At 36.3% G+C, this 18,870-nt stretch overlaps 1 protein-coding gene across 1 annotated transcript; it reads right to left on the bottom strand.

Annotated features, from left to right (window-relative positions):
* Window positions 1–3,432: 3,432 nt before the first annotated feature.
* Window positions 3,433–11,491, bottom strand: LOC139983265 (uncharacterized). The gene is made up of 2 exons (XM_071996692.1): window positions 11,099–11,491; window positions 3,433–7,457 (listed from the first exon to the last, which is right to left on the bottom strand). Exons 1-2 carry the CDS (start codon window positions 11,331–11,333, stop codon window positions 5,836–5,838), a joined length of 1,857 nt encoding a protein of 618 aa, XP_071852793.1. The 5' UTR covers window positions 11,334–11,491; the 3' UTR covers window positions 3,433–5,835.
* Between the last annotated feature and the right edge of the window lie 7,379 nt (window positions 11,492–18,870).

The following is an 18,870-nucleotide window of genomic DNA, read 5'->3' as shown; positions in this document are numbered from 1 at the left end:
CTTAAGAGCTCACTTCTGTCTTTGTGAACAAGTTTGTTGATTTCACTTTGTATCCAATTCTTCTTAGCTTTTTCCCTTGAATCATTTGCCATTTTCTTTTCCTTCATTAGAAGTATTTATCCTTTTATCTGTTGAAACGCGTCATCATTTTAGATGCAGATGTCAATTTCTTAGGTACACGTAAATCGCTGACGAATTTAATGTAGTCATAGGTTACTTATGTCCGTTCATCATGGCGGTCCGAACATATCCCAGTCAGTGGAACTCTTCATAATTTTTAATGCGCTGATATATTCCCTCGACAGGTCCCTTTCTAATTTCACCTTCCTTTTCGTTTGTTTTGGATATTTTTCTGGGCACAACACACAGGCGTATTATACTAAATAAATTTACCCTGTATCCAATTGGGCTGTCATATTTTTTTAACAAGTTAATGCCATAGAAAGAAATTAAACATTCAAAGGCATAGTGAAATTAGCTTATTTGTTCTGATTCAGTTTGTATTTCATATGTTTTATATCTTATCCATTATATTTTATGATATCATAGAAAAGGAGAAACTCGATGAACTTATAAACCTGTGTTATGTATTGTTATGTATCTTATTTATCAGGAATCCAAGTTAATGTCATAGAAAGAAAGATTCATGCAAAAGCATAGTTCACTTCTCCTTTGTTACTTTGGATTGTTATGTTTTATAAACCAATGAATGTTTTTTTTCTTGTGGTGTTTAATTCTATGTTGCTGTTCATTAAATTTAGACACCTTTCTCTGTATATTTTACTTGTAAATTACTATACTTGTAGGTTAGTGTACATAATCTACGTAGGCTAGAAACAAAAAAAGAAATATCATTAGCAGAACACATACACAATTTGAAACAGCTTATCGGTGATCAACTTCACACGTATCATAGGCCTACTCATTTTAGGAGTGAAGTGTCGGATGTGCTAGGTCGCCAGGGTATTTAGACGTTTATTATAATTGTTACACCTACACTGCACTATAATCCTATCTAGGTACTTCTAAGCCTAGGCTAGTACGAGTCCTAAGCTAGGCTCTAACTTGTCTGGTTACGATTTACACACCTTTTAATATTTAATGCAGGCAGAATTAGCCTATGTTTCTAATTTGCTATTGCCGAAGTCATCCATTATATTTCGTTATAAACTTGATCGTTTCATTTTCGTGTCGAAATTTAAGCTATATAGATATGTTTACAATATTACATTCTTTGGACGCCCGAGCTACATATTTGTTGTTTTCCTGTTACACAATTCTGTGTAATTGAGAACTTACACTTGTGTTGTGTACACATTTCGACACAAACTTTTTTATAGTACAATGACCGATAGATTCTGTGATAATTCATAATATTGTTGCTCGACAATGAAATAATTCTAACACTAATCCAATATAATTGCGGAAACCCACAGTAACACGACGTACGCAAAGTAACCTGCAGTTAAACTGGTCGAGGTCCGTCGTTTCTCCGTACACGAAGATGTAAGCTAAGAAACCCGCTATTTTATATATATATATATATATATATATATATATATATATATATATATATATATATATATATATATATATATATATATATATATATATATATATATATATATATATATATATATATATATATATATATATATATATATATATATATATTACACTGACCTCGTGTTGGTCAGGCATTCCGACCCTGTACAAGATCTGACCATAGGATAAAGAATTGAATACGTCTCTAGGTATCATTGGAATGAAGTACGTGAAAGTTTAATACATAAGCAAATTACCGTGATCGATCAGAACACAATATAAAAACAGGAAACTTCCACTCACGTGTCAGGTCACAAAATGTTACTTGAAAATAAATATCATATGACCGCGTGAAACATTCCCCTTCTTAATAAAGTTACGGCATCTTTTAAATGGAAGTTTACGAAACTTATGCACTGAGATATCCTTAACATCCAGTTGAAACTATGAAATACAACTACTCAAAAAAATCAGCGCCATGATATCAACTTTGCAATAGTGAATAACACACTTTGAAGAAAAGACAGTAATAACGATCGTAGTTTCTTTTACTGTGGGATTATTGTCTATATCCAGCAGTTTTATCTCTAGGGATGCATATTCATGTATCCACGATGGTGGTACAGAAGTAATCTTCCCTTCATTGTAAGTTAAACTAAAGGATACATTACAAGGTAGAACAATGGATCCTTAGGCGCAATTCTGTATTAGCAAAGGGTGTGTGATGTAATGCTAGGCAGAATGTAGCATTTTTGACATAGAAAGTCAAATAAAAAAATAAAAAAGGGGCTATAAAATAGGTTTGGTCATCAATTTAACAATCTCAATGATTAACAATGATTAATATGATATAATTTTTAAAGTCATAATCAAAAAAGGCTCACATTTCGAGAGTAATGACTTTCCGACAAACATTGTCAAAATTTCGATAAATTATAAGTCGAATTGTTGGGAAGGAAGTTGACATTTCAGGGGAAAAAAAATTATATTGTCTTGAAACAAAGTACCTGGTGGATGGAACTTCAGGTTTAAACATATTTAATATTGCACAACACTTTAAAAAGCACAGTAACAAGCTCACATGTCGATAAATAACTTCTTATTTGAAATAAGAGACATTTAACTGAAAATTTGGAGATTACACTTTGGAGTTTTCGGTAAAGAATAGCAACATTTCCAGTGTCACAATTGAGCCACCGTTATCATAAAAGAACACTGAAATTTAGCTTGTAATACCTGCAAACCAAATCGCTCTCTGCCTTCGTATGTTGAAATCGCTGTCTACGGTAACATTTGTATTGCTATTTCTAATAAAGTACGCAATCAGAAAGCCTTTATCGATATATTCTATTATTGGTATATATATGATAGGATCAGTATATAGAATTATCTGCATATATTTTTTTTTCTAAATAGTGTAGGATTGTAATGACTTATGATCATCTTTAATGCAGCATGCTGCACATTGACGTTTATCAAGAAAATGTATTTATTCAACCTGTTGCAAAATACATTATACCCTGTATTTTACAACAACAACAAATAAATAACTAATATCTCCTAACTTTTCTGAAAAATTAATATATGTCCATGTTTACTGCAACATGCAATGACACCCGGTGATACGGCGGCGTCAGTTTGAGTGGACACCCAGTGAACGGCTCCCTTAGTTTGATTGAAACTAAAACTAAAACCCAATCACATACCACTACGGAATAGTTTCAACTGTAAACAACATGAAACATGAATACTTCATTCATCGATTTATCAATAAGAACTTTTACCATTCACTCACCAAGATCTCAGTGTCGATAGAGATGGTCCGACGGGTATTGATGAGGGCAACAGACAATCAGTTATAATCAGAGAAAGAATTAGAATCAGTCATTTGCCCTTACATATTTCTTTCATTGTTCATATTGTGGATACATTATAAAGATTAACCCATAGAACGCATTACATCAATTGTTCTTCCTGTATCTGTTACAACCTCACACATCAACGTTTTAGTGAGGATCAGGCATACACCGGCTACGGAAATGTTTGAAAAAAACTAGAACGGTATTTTGAAAATGATGGAAGCTTTTTCTTAAAGGCCAAAGGTGTAATCCAAATTCTAAAGTCTAAAGACAGGTTCCATTATGACGTCGAGCCTTCAATTGGAAACTGGTTATAAATGATAACAGTGGGTAAACAATCAATATAAAAGTTTAAGTGCGCAATGTTTCATTGTTTGCAACCTGCCCAACCTCCACCACCTCTTCTTTCCCAACCAACCCGTTCCGTTTATTCTCGGGTGCACAGAAACGGCACCATATAATATTCCTGTTCAAACAGACAGATACATATTGTCACGGGTAAGGTAAAACTATTCGCTGGACAACGTAAATACTCGGATGGCGTTTGTCTTTTCTATGAGTTTTATTTAGTCCTCGTAACCAGGGGCAAAAACCCTGAAACAAAACGTAAAATGTACGCATCGTATAAACAAATATTTCACACAAATAAGACGTTACATCGGCAATAGGAAACATATCAAACATGCATTGATCTCGCTGTATGATCCCATGATTTTACACCTTCTTAACACTTATCACCTATTTACAATATGCCCTCCCTATACAGACATTCGATACTAACAAACTTCTCATAAATATATTTCATACGTGCTTTCCAATCTCTAACCTATTCCGACCTCGATACACTCAAATAAGAAATAAGAATACGACTAATTAGTTGCGTTCCCTCTACTGCAAAGTAAGGTTTGACTTAGTATACATACGAAAATGAGACACTTACGGAATTCGGTCAGTTTCCGGCTTTTTACACGTATCGGTACGTCCTTTACGATATATGACAAGATATATATTGCCACGAATTAATCAGCGGGGAACTGAAGTTGCCCCTACATATACTACATTAGAATAGCGAAGTACTGCGGGCTAATGTCGCCCAACGGACATCGTGTCCAACTGCAAAAAGTAACTGCTGTGGTGCACCCAGCACCCTTGCACCAAGTATATTATATCAAACACGAATACCACGCCCTGGCCTGCTTACCCGGCCTATTCATACCGACCCTTTACCTGCATTTTATGCAAATTAATCTAAACAAAGACTTGCACAAATTCCATTGATGCCCGTCGAGCAATCGGTGAATTAAACAAAGCATATACTAAAATGTCGTGTGTTACTAATTTGAACTTCGTGAGCAAAACAGACAACAAATGAATATTCATCAGTAAATTTATCCAGCTGAACGATAGCATACTCGTGACACATATCATGTAACCAGACATGTTTTCTACGTCTAGCTGACGGAAGAAAGTTTAAAAATGTAAATCATACAAATGTTTTCTCTTACATTATCCATTCGTGTAGTTTCGTTTATCAGATAATGGAAATAACCGATCATTTTCAACATACCTTAAAAAGAAAGTTATCCTAAATATCAGGACACTTGAAGGAAAGGGGTCGTAACTGCATGGGGGTGGGGTAGAGAATATAAGAAGGACGGTGATATCTTCTTCTGAAATCCAACTATGTTTTATGAATCGTCATAGAAAATGGATCGCAACAGATTTTGGTCTTCCATTTCGTTTGAACATAATTGTAACTTTCCGATATAATTGTCGGTGAGTTTATTTAATCTCACGATGCACAAACAGACCCACGAATACGCAAACAACAAATTAAACTAGACATGATACTTCATTACGTCATTAATATCTCGTTAAGAAATTAACATAAAAATGGTCTACTATATTTTCAAACTGATTAAATTTACATCATAAATTTATAATATCAATATCGTTAGCTTACATGAAAGGTATAATGAAAGTTAAATGTTGCTTTAGTGTTATTCAGAACCAATAGCATTTGTGCACAATTGAAGACGTGATGGTATATATCCTGATAATAATTTAATAATTGCAGTATGTTTAATGTCGCAACTAAATGTACAAATGTAATGTTCTCTGATAGACAAAGGAAACATTGAAGCTTTGTTTAATGTCTTCGATCCCTATCAGATAATGGACTATGATTTCTAATAACTTCATAAACAGCGTCACCAATTGATATACTTATTTACATCAAAGTATAAGCATTTTTTTCATTCTTGCTTCTCGCTCCTTTCTCTCCCACTCTCATAACCCACACCACCTCCCACACCCCACCTCATCCAGTACCAATTCCATTTTTCGTTGAGTGCTCAGAGTGCTCAGTGGTGTGCAACCTCAAGATTCTAGACTCGTATATACATCACGATCTTACTACAGACGCCTTGGTTCAGAGAAGATTCATGTTACATTTTCTGACATTGACTGAACCTGACTGAGTATATAACGTATCAATGGGTTCGGTCCTCATGCATTCTGCAGGACACAATGTACCGTCCCAAACAGGAAACTTGGCATCCGAAGTTTTGCGTATACCTTCAGATGAAATGTAACATTCTAAATCTGGATTAACTTTAATGTGAAAGGGAAGTAAAGACGCCGGACAGTCCTGACAAACTGTTATCTTTCTAGGAAATGTTATTTTCGATTCAATTGTCTTTAACCAAGCTTCTTTTCCCTTTGGCGCTATCACCTTCCCTAATAATATCTGAGCTATCATTGCTGTGGGATTTCCGCAGACTCTCATCTCACCGTTGAATTCGTTGCACCATTTATGCCAGTGATTTGATTTCATTATCAGTGGACTTGACTCGGTGTTGTGTCTCATTCCTGATCCTAAACCGAACGCGTCGATCAATTGGATACGACCGTCTAAGGATAATAATTCCTCCGCCAGTTTGTAACTTTTCTCAAGACCATCTTTAGTGTACATCATTGGGTCTTTGCACCTGAAATTATAGAGAGGATAGATAGTACCAGACCAAGATGATGGGATGGCCTTTAGTAGTAATTCCAATTGCACAACTTCTCTGATAGGTACTACCAAAATATCTGGCAATGGATCTTCAGCGAAAAGGTACTCTTTTAAAAACCTAAGACCGTCACCAAAAAAATCGTAACTTCCCATTTTGGCTACCTTCTCGTCGTGGCAAATAACATCAGATTTTCCATCAGCACTGATATTCATAACTTGGCAAGCTGCGATCCGAAAGTCCTGATAAACGAATTGTAAGTTTCCAACTTGAACTTGCGCATAACCCCAGCATTGAGCGAAGTCAGAATCACTCAAATTATATTTTTCTTCTTTAGTGAGTAGTACATCAACGAGAGAGAAGAATATCCCACGCTCGACTGAGGAACCCAAAATTACAATTTTCTTTAGAGAGGGAGTTTCCGCCGCCATTGCAATGTCATCTGTTGTAAAGACGTCAAAAGTGCACCAATCCAACTGAAAGACCCATCCGCTACGTAGAACCCCTCGTTTTGTGCTGGCCAAGTTGCGAGTTATCCATTTGCCACCCAGCCACGACGGTCGGGTTAGCGGCACAGCGTGACAAGAAGGCAACTCATCGGCCCTTCTGCCAATTTCGAATGCATCAGCGGGATCTCCGGCCTCGACGACAAGATGGAATGGACTGCCGGGTAGCTGTAACTGGACAACATGATCAAACTCCTCTATGAAGAGATTATACACACCTGGCAATGTAGGTACAACTGTAAAGTTCACTATGGTCCTGTCATCAGAATATTCTGTTTGATTTGCCACAAAGATATGATTCTCTCCAACAGCTAAAACACTATAGCCGTTTATCTTTGATACGTTTTTCCCAATTTCAACCGAAAAGTTTACCATTTGACCAACTTTTACTTTATTCAAAGGAATGGGACGAACTCGGCTTTGACTCTCCGGAAGACTTTCAGCAACTAAATGACGATCACGTAAAATAGAATCATTTGAATATTGTTTGAATTCATGATATGCAGACACAACTTGTTGTATTTCTTCTTTTTCTGAAAAAAAGAAGACGAAAAGAACAGATTACTGTAACGTGATAAAATATTCAGTACTCGATATCGTTTCTTCCTTAGATTCAACTTGGAGAGAAGAGAGGAGAGATGAGAAGATACTGGATACTGGTACTTGGTATTCCCCCCCCCCCCTTCTCCATCCACCTAGCTCTGGAGGGAATGATAATACCCCTAAGTTTATCTTCATAAATATGTTGTAGTTTATTCCTGGCCAAAGAAAGTTTGAAAAAAAAAAATCATCAGAGGAGTTGTAGGCCAAATGGGCTTGTTCCAGGCAGGACATCTCCTTTAACAACTGTTTCTCCAAATGCCTCATTTCATTTGCCTTGTTTTTACTGTACACAATGGTGGTTTTGCAAATAGAATAATTGATTTAGTCCCAAAAAAAACAGGGTCTTTGTCTTGTAAGCGAGATCTAAGCTAAGCTTGACAATTGAATTGGTATAATCGGAGTCAGCGAGAGAAGAGAATTGTTGAATTTCAAAAAAAAAAAAAACCTAGCCACCTCTAGTCATTATGGGCGCTTAGAACTAGGTGTATGAATGAATGATCGGGAATGAGGCCAGTAATAAAGTTATACTTAGACACACGATGGACGAAATAACGTAAAATTATACAAAGAGTCAAGTCTACAATGAATATCATCAGTTATATTTGAGGTCCAGGAAAAATGCTTAGCCTATGGATTTTTTTTCTCACGCTAAATGGTCAATTAAATCGAATGTCGACATAATTTCAAGACATTTAATTCTAGCATTGAAATTAATACGGGGGTTCCCTCTAGATTTATCATAATCTAAGTTCAAGACAAAGTTAAGGAATCCTGGCTATTATTAACGAGTCCTGAAGTCTATCCCTGAGTAAGAGATGCAGATGCTCTAAGAAAGAGGGCTCATCGCGGTTAGGGCTGCATAAGCAGGCAAGTGAGAATGACGTTTGCAGAGCCTCAATATCCAAAAGAATGAGCCGGCCATTGTTGTCTGTGACAAGGTTATGAATTGAGAAATTTAGATACGGATTCAAAAGGATGCAGACACCTCTACTATTAGAGGTGCCATGACAACAACTATTTTCCCCGCCCACTCGTTTTTCCAGCAACTCTCAACATCAGGAATACTGTTTGTCTGTTGGATCAAGTAAGTGTCGCTTTTATTATTGTGTAGGTCAGAAGAAAAAAAACTTTCTTGTTTTCTTAATCTGCTTTAACCCTCTACATTGTAAGAGCTTAAACGAAGTTCACCCACGAATATATTGAAAGACAATGGTAACTATAATTTCGATAAATCGTAGAAAGACTATGAAAGTGATCGGGGGGGGGGGGAGAAAAGATTAAGGTAAGACGGATGACATATTTACTGACAATAACATATAAATTGTTATACTTTATGAGGTAGTGGGTTGAGTGAAAATAATAAAAAAAGGAAAAAAGTGAATATAAACAAAACATCATGTAGTCACTCATCAGTGACTACAAAGTCTCGCTCCAAAGCACAAGCGAGAAAAAAATACGATCGAGGAGCTGTCCTGGGAGGGCATTGATGAAAACATGAAGAAAAACAATAATGAGCACTATCGTAGTAAGTCAAGAGAAAGTTACATGATCCAACGTCTTAGCAATCAATAGGCGCGTTAAACAATCACAATGTGATAGAAATTATACAGCAACAATCCTATTATTCTTGGTAAGGCGATCAGTAGAAATAAGTTCTGAGGATTACAGGTAAAGATTTGTTGCCAATGGAAATTGCACAGTAAGCAAATATCTGGGCTGTCGCTGCATAGCTTCTCACAAAAAAAAGATAAAAGTGCGTAAGGTTGATTGATGTATCCTAAAGATTACAGATATCTGAGATGTGAATGTAAATTTTCACAAACGATGGTAAAAAGATAAATTGCAGAACGTGAGAGGTATATCTCATTGAAAACAAATAATAGCCGAATTGGCACCAATGAGCTAGTGATAAGATGCTACTCTAAAGTGTACGGGCGGCCATCGTCACGTCGCCAAAAACCTCCCAAAAAACGTAATTTGGTCCCTGCATGGTAATGTTCCTGGATTTTGTTTGGGCAAATGTATTTTCTTCCTGGAGGTCCACGTGGGTTATGTCGTCATTGATATAGTAATTCTTTCATGCGACGGCCCGACGAACATTCCGACAAATTGAATTTTTTCCTGGTAAAAATCAAATCTTACCAGGAGGTGGCGATCTCTCCCTTCTCTACCCATGCAGTCATGGTTTGCTCTTTCAATCTTACACGATGGTAAACCAGTTTCACTGATGATTTTGGTGGCGAGGTCCAAACAATGTCCGTTTCCGATGTTTTTACACCAACAATTTGAATATTGTTTCTTCTCGAAAATCGTTCATTCTTGTTGATATGGGAAGCCAGGGTGTCCATATCCTGTTCGAGCTTCTTAACTCTTGCGTCCAAGAATGAACATTGTTTTTTCGGTGCCTCGTTTTCAGACGAAAGCTCATCCACCGATTCTCTCAAGTCCACAATGGCTTCATTAAAGTCGTCTTCAAGACGGTCTAGTTCCTTGGCGATATCACTCTTAATTCTTTCAAGTGTTTTTGAAAAGTCACTTACAATGTTATCTTCCGTTGCTTCATCATCCGACTCATAATCCCTTTTGTTAGGGCGACTGATTAGGCTGACACTAGGGCTCGAGGCTGCAGCTTCAGCTCTCTTTTTGCTCACAAACTACTTTTTGGACGTCACATTTTTATTTCAAATCGAACATGATCCGTAGAACAATACAAGAGTTACGCACGAAGACGATTTTCAATATAAAAACGAGGGTTTCTTCTAAAAAACTTTAACGAAGTATTTTTACTTCAACGGAGAATGCGTCTTAAAAAGACGCCATGACAGTTCCAAACCAAATAAATGAATAATTCATGACTATTATTTTGTGGGACACAAAATTGTATGTGGTCATTTAAATTTGTACCCACTAATTCGTGCAAACTATGTCTATAATGAGAAACATACGCTATCAGTTCTGTAGCCTTAAAGGAGCATTCCAGAGAGGTATTTTCTGTAAAATGTATGTCTAAGTATGTAGAAGTATCTTACCATACTTGAGATGTGTATCATATTTGTATTTACATATGTTCTGTAAAATACATATCTAACTATGTAGAAGTATCTTACCATACTTGAGATGTATATCCTATTTGTATTTACTTATTTTCTGTGAAATGTATGTCTTACTATGTAGAGGTATCTTACCATACTTGAGATGTGTATCATATTTGTATTTACATATATGTTCTGTAAAATACATATCTAACTATGTAGAAGTATCTTACCATACTTGAGATGTATATCCTATTTGTATTTACTTATTTTCTGTAAAATGTATGTCTAACTGTGTAGAAGTATCTTACCATACTTGAGATGTATATCCTATTTGTATTTACTTATTTTCTGTAAAATGTATGTCTAACTGTGTAGAAGTATCTTACCATACTTGAGATGTATATCCTATTTGTATTTTACTTATAACCTCTTCTTTTTCTTTGTTGGACAACTTAACTGTCACGAAAGCGTTGCAAAAGCCATCATATGGAGTAGACATACAATAAAAACTAAACGAGAGAACTTTAAACACTTACCGTTTTGTGCATGCGCACGATAGCTGGCTTCTTTATATGGCACAGCACCTTCCAAGTTTCTTCTCCAGTGTAACATAGGCTTTGAAGATCCATTGAGTTGCGAATAGTTCAATGGCTGGTCATATCCTTCGCCGGAAAATAGTCCCAAATAAATAATATATGAGCTACAAATTAATATGGAAAGAGAGTAAGTGAAGTTATTCTTTAACTTCTTAGCTGAAAAACGTTTCTCCATTTCTCCTCTGTTCCTGCGGATAACTATAATGTTGCAGTGATCTGTGTCAATACATATACCCTCTCTCCATCTCTTTCTCTCTATCTCTCTCTATTTCTCTGCCGGTCACTGTATTCGTTTTACTCAGTGAACCTGATCAAATACCTCTTCCAATTGTGTTACTTGTCTTCTCCGCAAAACATCGTAATGCGCTTACGTGTCCCATCCAGGCGTGTACTATACTATTGTTGTTGTTGTTTTTTTTTTTTTTTTTTTTTTGGAAAACACAAAAAAGAATGTACGTAAAACGAACGCTAGTGTGTAGAGATTGTTATACCATGCATGGTGGAACAAATATATACTATAGGCTACTTCAGTTGTGTAGCATTACTTAGGAATGGCGGCGGAGTTTGAGAGATCGCAGAAAAGTCATATGAAAACTTCGAGCTTAGCCTTCATTGTTGAGGGACAAACAAACATGTGTAAAAATAGGTGGGCCTGACGATTCAATCCTAGCAGGACCTTCTTCAGAGCCTTCAGCGACTGAAGAAGATCCTGCTAGGATCGAAACGCCATGCCCACTGCCTTTCACACATTCTCAATACACAGGCTCTTTAGCGGATAAGTATTTTACTAACAGCTTTTTCACTTTTATTTTATTTAGAAAGCCAAAAGAGTCAGTAAATTTAAGGTTTTGTTTTTCTTTGACAACGACTAAAACGTGTATCCCAGCACCACTTCCTCAAGCAAGTTATAAAGCTGATACAATTTTGTTTCTAAATCTATATTACAAAATAATAAAAACAGCTTTCTGCACTTCACTGGGTCAGACTTAATCTCAAATGATAGCAACATCAGTTTGAAGAAGAATTGACCATACTGCATTGTAGTCTTTGCAGTATGTATACACGCGTATTAAACGTTAGTTCTATTTCCGTTCAACGAAGCATCATGAACTAGGGAGTTGTTCCGTCGGAAATTCCATAACAACTCCCTGCATGAACTAGTGACAAGCTTGCAACATACAAGGTTTCATTTAAGTGCGCAATCTCGTAGAAAGTAAACCTAATTAAGACGCGCCCCTTTATGATAATTGACCGCATTCGTCCTGAGGTAAAAAAATATCGCGACCTCTGTCGTCTGAGAGATGTTGACATAAAGTTTAGCTTATGTAGTGTAAACGATTCTTGTATTGTCTTATGGAAAAAATGCGATCTAAGTGTTCAGTGGCATGCATTTAGCTGGTCATTATGATTCTTTGTTACGCTAGGCATTTTCGTTTGCTCGTTTACAAGCAGAGAGTTATTGTGTTTATAAAGCTATTTTTCCTGTATATGAGTTATATGGCCCTTATGTACCTCCGTTGTATTTCTTGGCCGGACTACGCTATGCCTCTTACGTTACAGTTACAAAATAAGAAAGTCCATATATAAGTCTATTAAAACTATATATTGCAAGGTGTTAGTATTTTGTTCTATGTGTTTGTGGTTAAAGTCATAGGAAGTTACAATGCAGTTGAGACGTCGTTAAATTTACGCCTATAGTTGAAAGAATGGACCAATCCGAAAAATAACATTTCGTATTTAATAAGGTAAGAGCAAAGTCTCATCATCTTGGTGAATTAATATTCAATTTCTGCATACCGTTTGCGAGAAATTTGATAGTTGAAATTGCCACAGTATAAAACTACCAGTTAAATTGACGCTTACTGGGTGTGTGGTGTCATATGTGCACAGCAACCTGGGCCTAAACGGTATTCGACATTCATGATCGGGATGATTATCAAGTTTTATACTCTTTAATAAGCCATTACAAATCAATTTACCCGAATGTAGACCATCTATTAGTCTCCAAGGGTTCACATTTGACGTACTGTGACGTATTTGTTTGCATGGTAATTTTACAATTCAAAGAATATCTTTAATCAAATAGGTGGATAGTCAAGCAGGAAAGTGAACCTACCAATTTATTTAGGACACGATGGGTGTTATAAGTTGCGATCGAGTAGAAATATCGCAGCATTACAAGGTGATGTTAACGTATACCTGTCAAAGCGTTTGCGCAGTGACTACGTCACTCCAGTAATTTGTCCAGAAATTGGCGCGGGCGCACTAGGTTTCTCACTTGAGATTCCCCTCGTTAATATACTAAATTTCCTTTATCATGCACTGCGATTGAAACTGTGCACCGTATTGGTCACTTTAGCCAGACGACAAACCCATCCTATGAAAATTGCTATTTTGTTCTGAGTGACGTAGGCCGACACCGAGAGCTGGTCATATTTGGCTAGAATTTCGTCCAATTTTGGCTAGAGTTTTTACGTTTTGACGACATTCAAATTAGTCAAAAACTGCTCAGACTGATTTGAGTCGCTCAAGATTGACGGCCGAGCGCAATTATTGTATGCAGACGATTTCGTGAAAAGGGTGGCGGTCGTTAACTTTAATGACGTATCAACGTATATATTTAAAATGAGAAATGACGCTCAGTTACAGTTACTTTTAAATGCGCAATACTTTAGCATGATGTATTTGAAGTGGCTAATCAATTTGTAATATATATATATATATATATATATATATATATATATATATATATATATATATATATATATATATATATATATATATATATATATATATAATATATATATATATATATATTGGATATATATATATATTGGATATATATATATATTGGATATATATATATATATATATATAGTAGAAAAGAAAAGGACAACATGTAATGCCTTTAAATCCCACATAATATTTAGAATAGAATAGATATAGCTACACGCTACACAAATTTTCGGACACCCTGGTCCTTCTTCAGGCGTAAAAAGAGTAATTGAAATCACGTTAGTCCACTGTAAGCCCCAGACTGCTCAAAGTGCTGGAACCCGGAAAGAAAAGCCATATCCCAATTGAGACCATGACAGTGTGAACGCACTTTAAGGATCAATTCGACTCCCTTCAAGTTTCTTTTATTATGGTCAGACAAATTCCCCAGGATTATGGCAAACTTAAGACAGTCGATATTGTGTTGTGGAAGATTAAACTTTTCAGCCACTGGAAAACTGGTTTTGTTGAGTCTGATTGTGCTTTTGTGATTATTAAGTCGTAAACGAAAGGGAGTGGAGGTTTGGCCAATGTATTGTATATCAGGACAGAGAACACAAGTTATAAGATATATCACAAAGGGAGTGTCACAATTGTACGGACCTGGATGTAAACACACCCCTGAAGGAGAGAGCTGAATGTCATGGTCCGTGATCATGTGATGACAGACGTTACACCGGAGTTTACCACATTTAATCTTCCCCTTGGGTTTGGGAGTGTCGGTGGAGGGTGAACGACTCCTAACAAGGATGTTAAGTAGGCTGGGAGGTTGTCTTCTAGCAACTACAGGGGGTTAATAAAAATGTCACCCATATCGTCTCCCAAGATCAACGTGTTCCATTCATTTTTGACCAGCCTATTGAATGGATTGACCTGATCGCTGTGTGTAACGACAAATGGAATACGATGCTCTTTCACCTCCCTATGCTGACTTTGAAGCAGTTTCTCCCTGGGAATTCTACAGACCTTATTAAGGGTTCTCTTCAATAATTTGTAGGGATAATTACAATCAAGAAAGTGACCTATTAGGGTGGTAGATTGACTACGAAACTGTAGGGTATCAGAACAGATGCGTTTGTAGCGAAGCATTTGGCTGAACATCATGTGTTGGGGAGGGGGTGGGAGGGGGTGGGCTGACCGAGCTGTGCGAAGCAGCAGGTTAGCAAGAAATATAAAAACAAGCAGAGTAAGGTTATACCAGAGGAGAGGACAAGCAAAATGAGCCAACTGAGGTATCGAGCCGTTAGGTCCCTATAGGTGTCGCACCACAGTTAATGGCTCCATTGATTTACACACTAAATTGGCCTTCATTTCCAAGTCCGCTACAGCATAGATGAAAGTGATCAACTAACATGTCCTACCCATCATATGATAGCTGATAAATTGGGTTTTCACAACACCTTCAACATTAGCCACCATGATGGGTTAGTTTTGAGCTAAAAGAGCTCCAAGTTAATCATAGTGCTAAAAAGCTCTCGCTGCATAATCTTCTTGTTTGACCCAAGATTTTCTCTCATCTGTTTTCTTGCCTAGAGGCAAATAAGGCCTCCACAGAGCGTCTCCATTCGTCTCGGTCGGCAGCTGCGTTTCTGGCCTCATTCCAGGATCGCCAACCAGCCCTCTCTCTTTCTTTGTCTACTGTCCTGTGCCTTTTTGTTTCTGGTCTCCTGCCCTCTGATGCCCAAGTCATGCTGATGTTGCATGCTGTCGTTGTTTGGGTTTTGGCGCAATCAAGATTTTCTAAAGTACCTTAAATCACCTTCAATCCTACATACTTTTTTGACCATCAGTAGTTTATTTCGACTTCTTCAATATCAAAGTATAAAAAAATGATGATTACTCCGAAAATGTAAAAAAATGCACTACTCTAATTGTGGTGCGATACCTATATTGTATAGCCATTTTTTTAGTTGGGGGCGCCAGTCAGAAAAACCGGAATTTATCACGTAAGCCACTCCCTGCCGCATTTCTGGGTAACTGCATCGAACGATAATGGGACGTTATCCCTGGTTACACGGTATGCAAGGTGTTATGACTTTTCCCCGCAAGGTTTAAAACTAATGAATTATTGGTACAGTGCAATGTCTTTCTTTCAAATTATTATTAAGAAAGAATAACAATAAAATATAACAAATTATTCACAAGATTAATGAGAACATGAAATATACAATACGTTGACTTTTTTTCAGCATCATATGTTGTACCTACGAAGATCTAGAGAGGACATGGTAAAAAAAATTATTACGTACGTACGTAATATTTATAACCTACGTACGTAATATTTATAACGTACGTACGTAATCAATATTACGTACGTGCGTGATATTTATTACGTACCGACGGTACGTGATAATTTTACGTTCTATACTGAAGATAGAAGTGGCGATACGCGGTACGTACATACTGTAACATATTTGTCTACATGCAAGATACGTACACCACAGATGTCAAGCTTATACTTATAGTTAACTAAAAAATGCCGGAGACAGACAATTGGTACGTTCGTTCGACTAACACCACAGGAATGTCTGTGCTTAGGCTTGGCACAATATAAAAATCTCCACATCCACAATGTCTGAATGTTTCATGCGATACAAGAAAAGGCTCCTCAAAATGCGTCTGAGATGTCTTTCGCCTAACTATTATCCAATGCTTTGCTGTCAAGTAATAAAGGATTTCCTTCTGGCTAAACCCTAAATTAAAGTACATAGTTACGAACAAGTTCATCCCTCTCCATCTTTGATATGAAGATGTATCACCCGCAGTATATAACGTAGGCTCGCTTACGTTAGACAAGTGTTAACATTGGCTATATCACTAAACATGTACGTATACGTTGGCCTACATTCGTTATAATTATTAAATACGTACGTGATAATCCCTACATAAGTACGTAGTAATTTACGTACGTACGTAGTAATGATCACGTACGTACGTAGTAATTATCACGTACGTACGTAGTAATTATCACGTACGTACGTGATATTATTACGTACCTACGTAGTATTATCTCGTATATTAGTATTATTACGTACGTACGTGCGTAATAAAAAAAAAATAACCATGTCCTCTCTAGATCTTCGTATGTACCATCTAATATTATTCAACGTAATATTCAATTTGAAAAGTCTGCATGAAGCGTTGATTGATATATATATATATATGCTTAGTAATAACACAAAATTATACATTTCATGACATGATTAAATTCATTGAAGTAATTTTACATATCTTAATATAATATTTTCTCTTTTTTTTTCTTTATCTCTTTTAAATTCAATTTTCGCACGCAGCGGAGCACTTATACTAACATTTATGTCATTGTTGCTTTATGAAATGATTTACAGTGGTGGGTTTGACAGGTCTTACCCACCTCTCGCAATATTCCCATGTGAAAGTATATTACATATAATTATCATGTCTGTGATATAATTCTAGCATTATTTCAATGCACTAAAGCGCCCTCTAAATTTTAATGAGTTGTTTTTCAAATTTGTTATGATCAAGAAAACGATGTTCGTAATAGACATAAGAACACATAGTTTAGCATGTTAGTTACCTATACCAATTATATCATGTTATTAATTAATTAATTATTACATAAAAGTGGCTTGTGTAGGATGATATTCAACAACACGCTGAGAAAAAGCAAAAAAAAAAAAACTCATCAACAGATTTAGAAGGTTCATAGAATTTTAGCATATGATCATTTCAATATAATTGGCACATTATGTATTGCATAAATTATGTAATTATTATATATTATGTAATTGGCAGGTTATGTATAAGAAAGGGGTTAATTAACCAGACGAGGAAAACAGCCCTCGCCAAACACACACACACGCACACATCTACGCACATAAATACACACGCACAGTGGTCAGCATATCTTTCTATTAAATATGGTATGACGACACAGTCTCTGACGTCACAAAAGGGACAATCGTTCCTCCCACGATGCAGTATGATAATGTATACACAATCGTCACGGTTGTATTAAATGTTAATAGTATATGCCTGTCGCTAATGGTTTACAGTTTACTCATTTATCTGTACTATAATAACCGTGGTTGTGGTGAAATACGTCACTGTTGGATCCAAACAAACGTGTCTTTCTTTCTGTCTTGTTTGTTTGTTTGTTTGTATATCAGTCTTTCTGTTTGTTGTTGTTTTTTTGTTTCTATGTGTTGTGGGTGTGTATGTGTTTGGTCTCTTCTGGTTGGATACATTTATCCTGAATTAGAATATGAAATCATTTCTCGGTGAAGGGGACTTTTAATTTCTCACGATGTCACGAACTGTGGGATAAATCTACAGATATGTTTTTTTTTTTTTTTTTTTTTGGGGGGGGGGGGGGGTTCAAGTGAAAAGAATTTAAATTTTGGCCTACATTAAAAAAACCAGAACTCCTTTTGGTTTTCTTCTATTTATGTCATCTTCAGATGTCAATAAGCACGACTTCTTTGATTTTTTTCGACAATTTCTAATTCGTAGCAAAAGTCAATCAGAGGAATCCAAGTCATCTTTTCATCACAAGGACTGATGTCAACTTTTTCGTAAGTGCTGAGAATTGACAATACGCATGCGCATGTGATGAGACAAGCGCCGGAAATAGACAACCAAGAAGAGTTTATATTCAGGGTGATTGATTCCAAGAAATAGGTGACCAGAACTTCGGTTGTTAAAATGATAGATATTGAGAATGTCGGTTCGGTATCTAGGGCGTACATCGTCGTCATCAATGCAGCTGCTTCTATTATACTAGTAGACAGCACTATGAAAAGATTGAACCCAGCAGACGGGATAATGAAAACAGTTTGTTTGATTAAAATTGAAATAGCCCCACCGATCAGAAAATTTATCGCCTGTATGAGTACCAGTAAATGGTGGGATATTCCATTATTTAAGCACTTTGAACTTATTGTGTAGAGAATGGA

Source organism: Apostichopus japonicus, chromosome 16 (assembly GCF_037975245.1).
Source record: "Apostichopus japonicus isolate 1M-3 chromosome 16, ASM3797524v1, whole genome shotgun sequence".
In the NCBI taxonomy this organism is placed as follows: Eukaryota; Metazoa; Echinodermata; class Holothuroidea; order Aspidochirotida; family Stichopodidae; genus Apostichopus; species Apostichopus japonicus.
The sequence above is the reverse complement of the archived record's forward strand: the minus strand, read 5'-3'. Positions and strand labels throughout refer to the sequence as shown.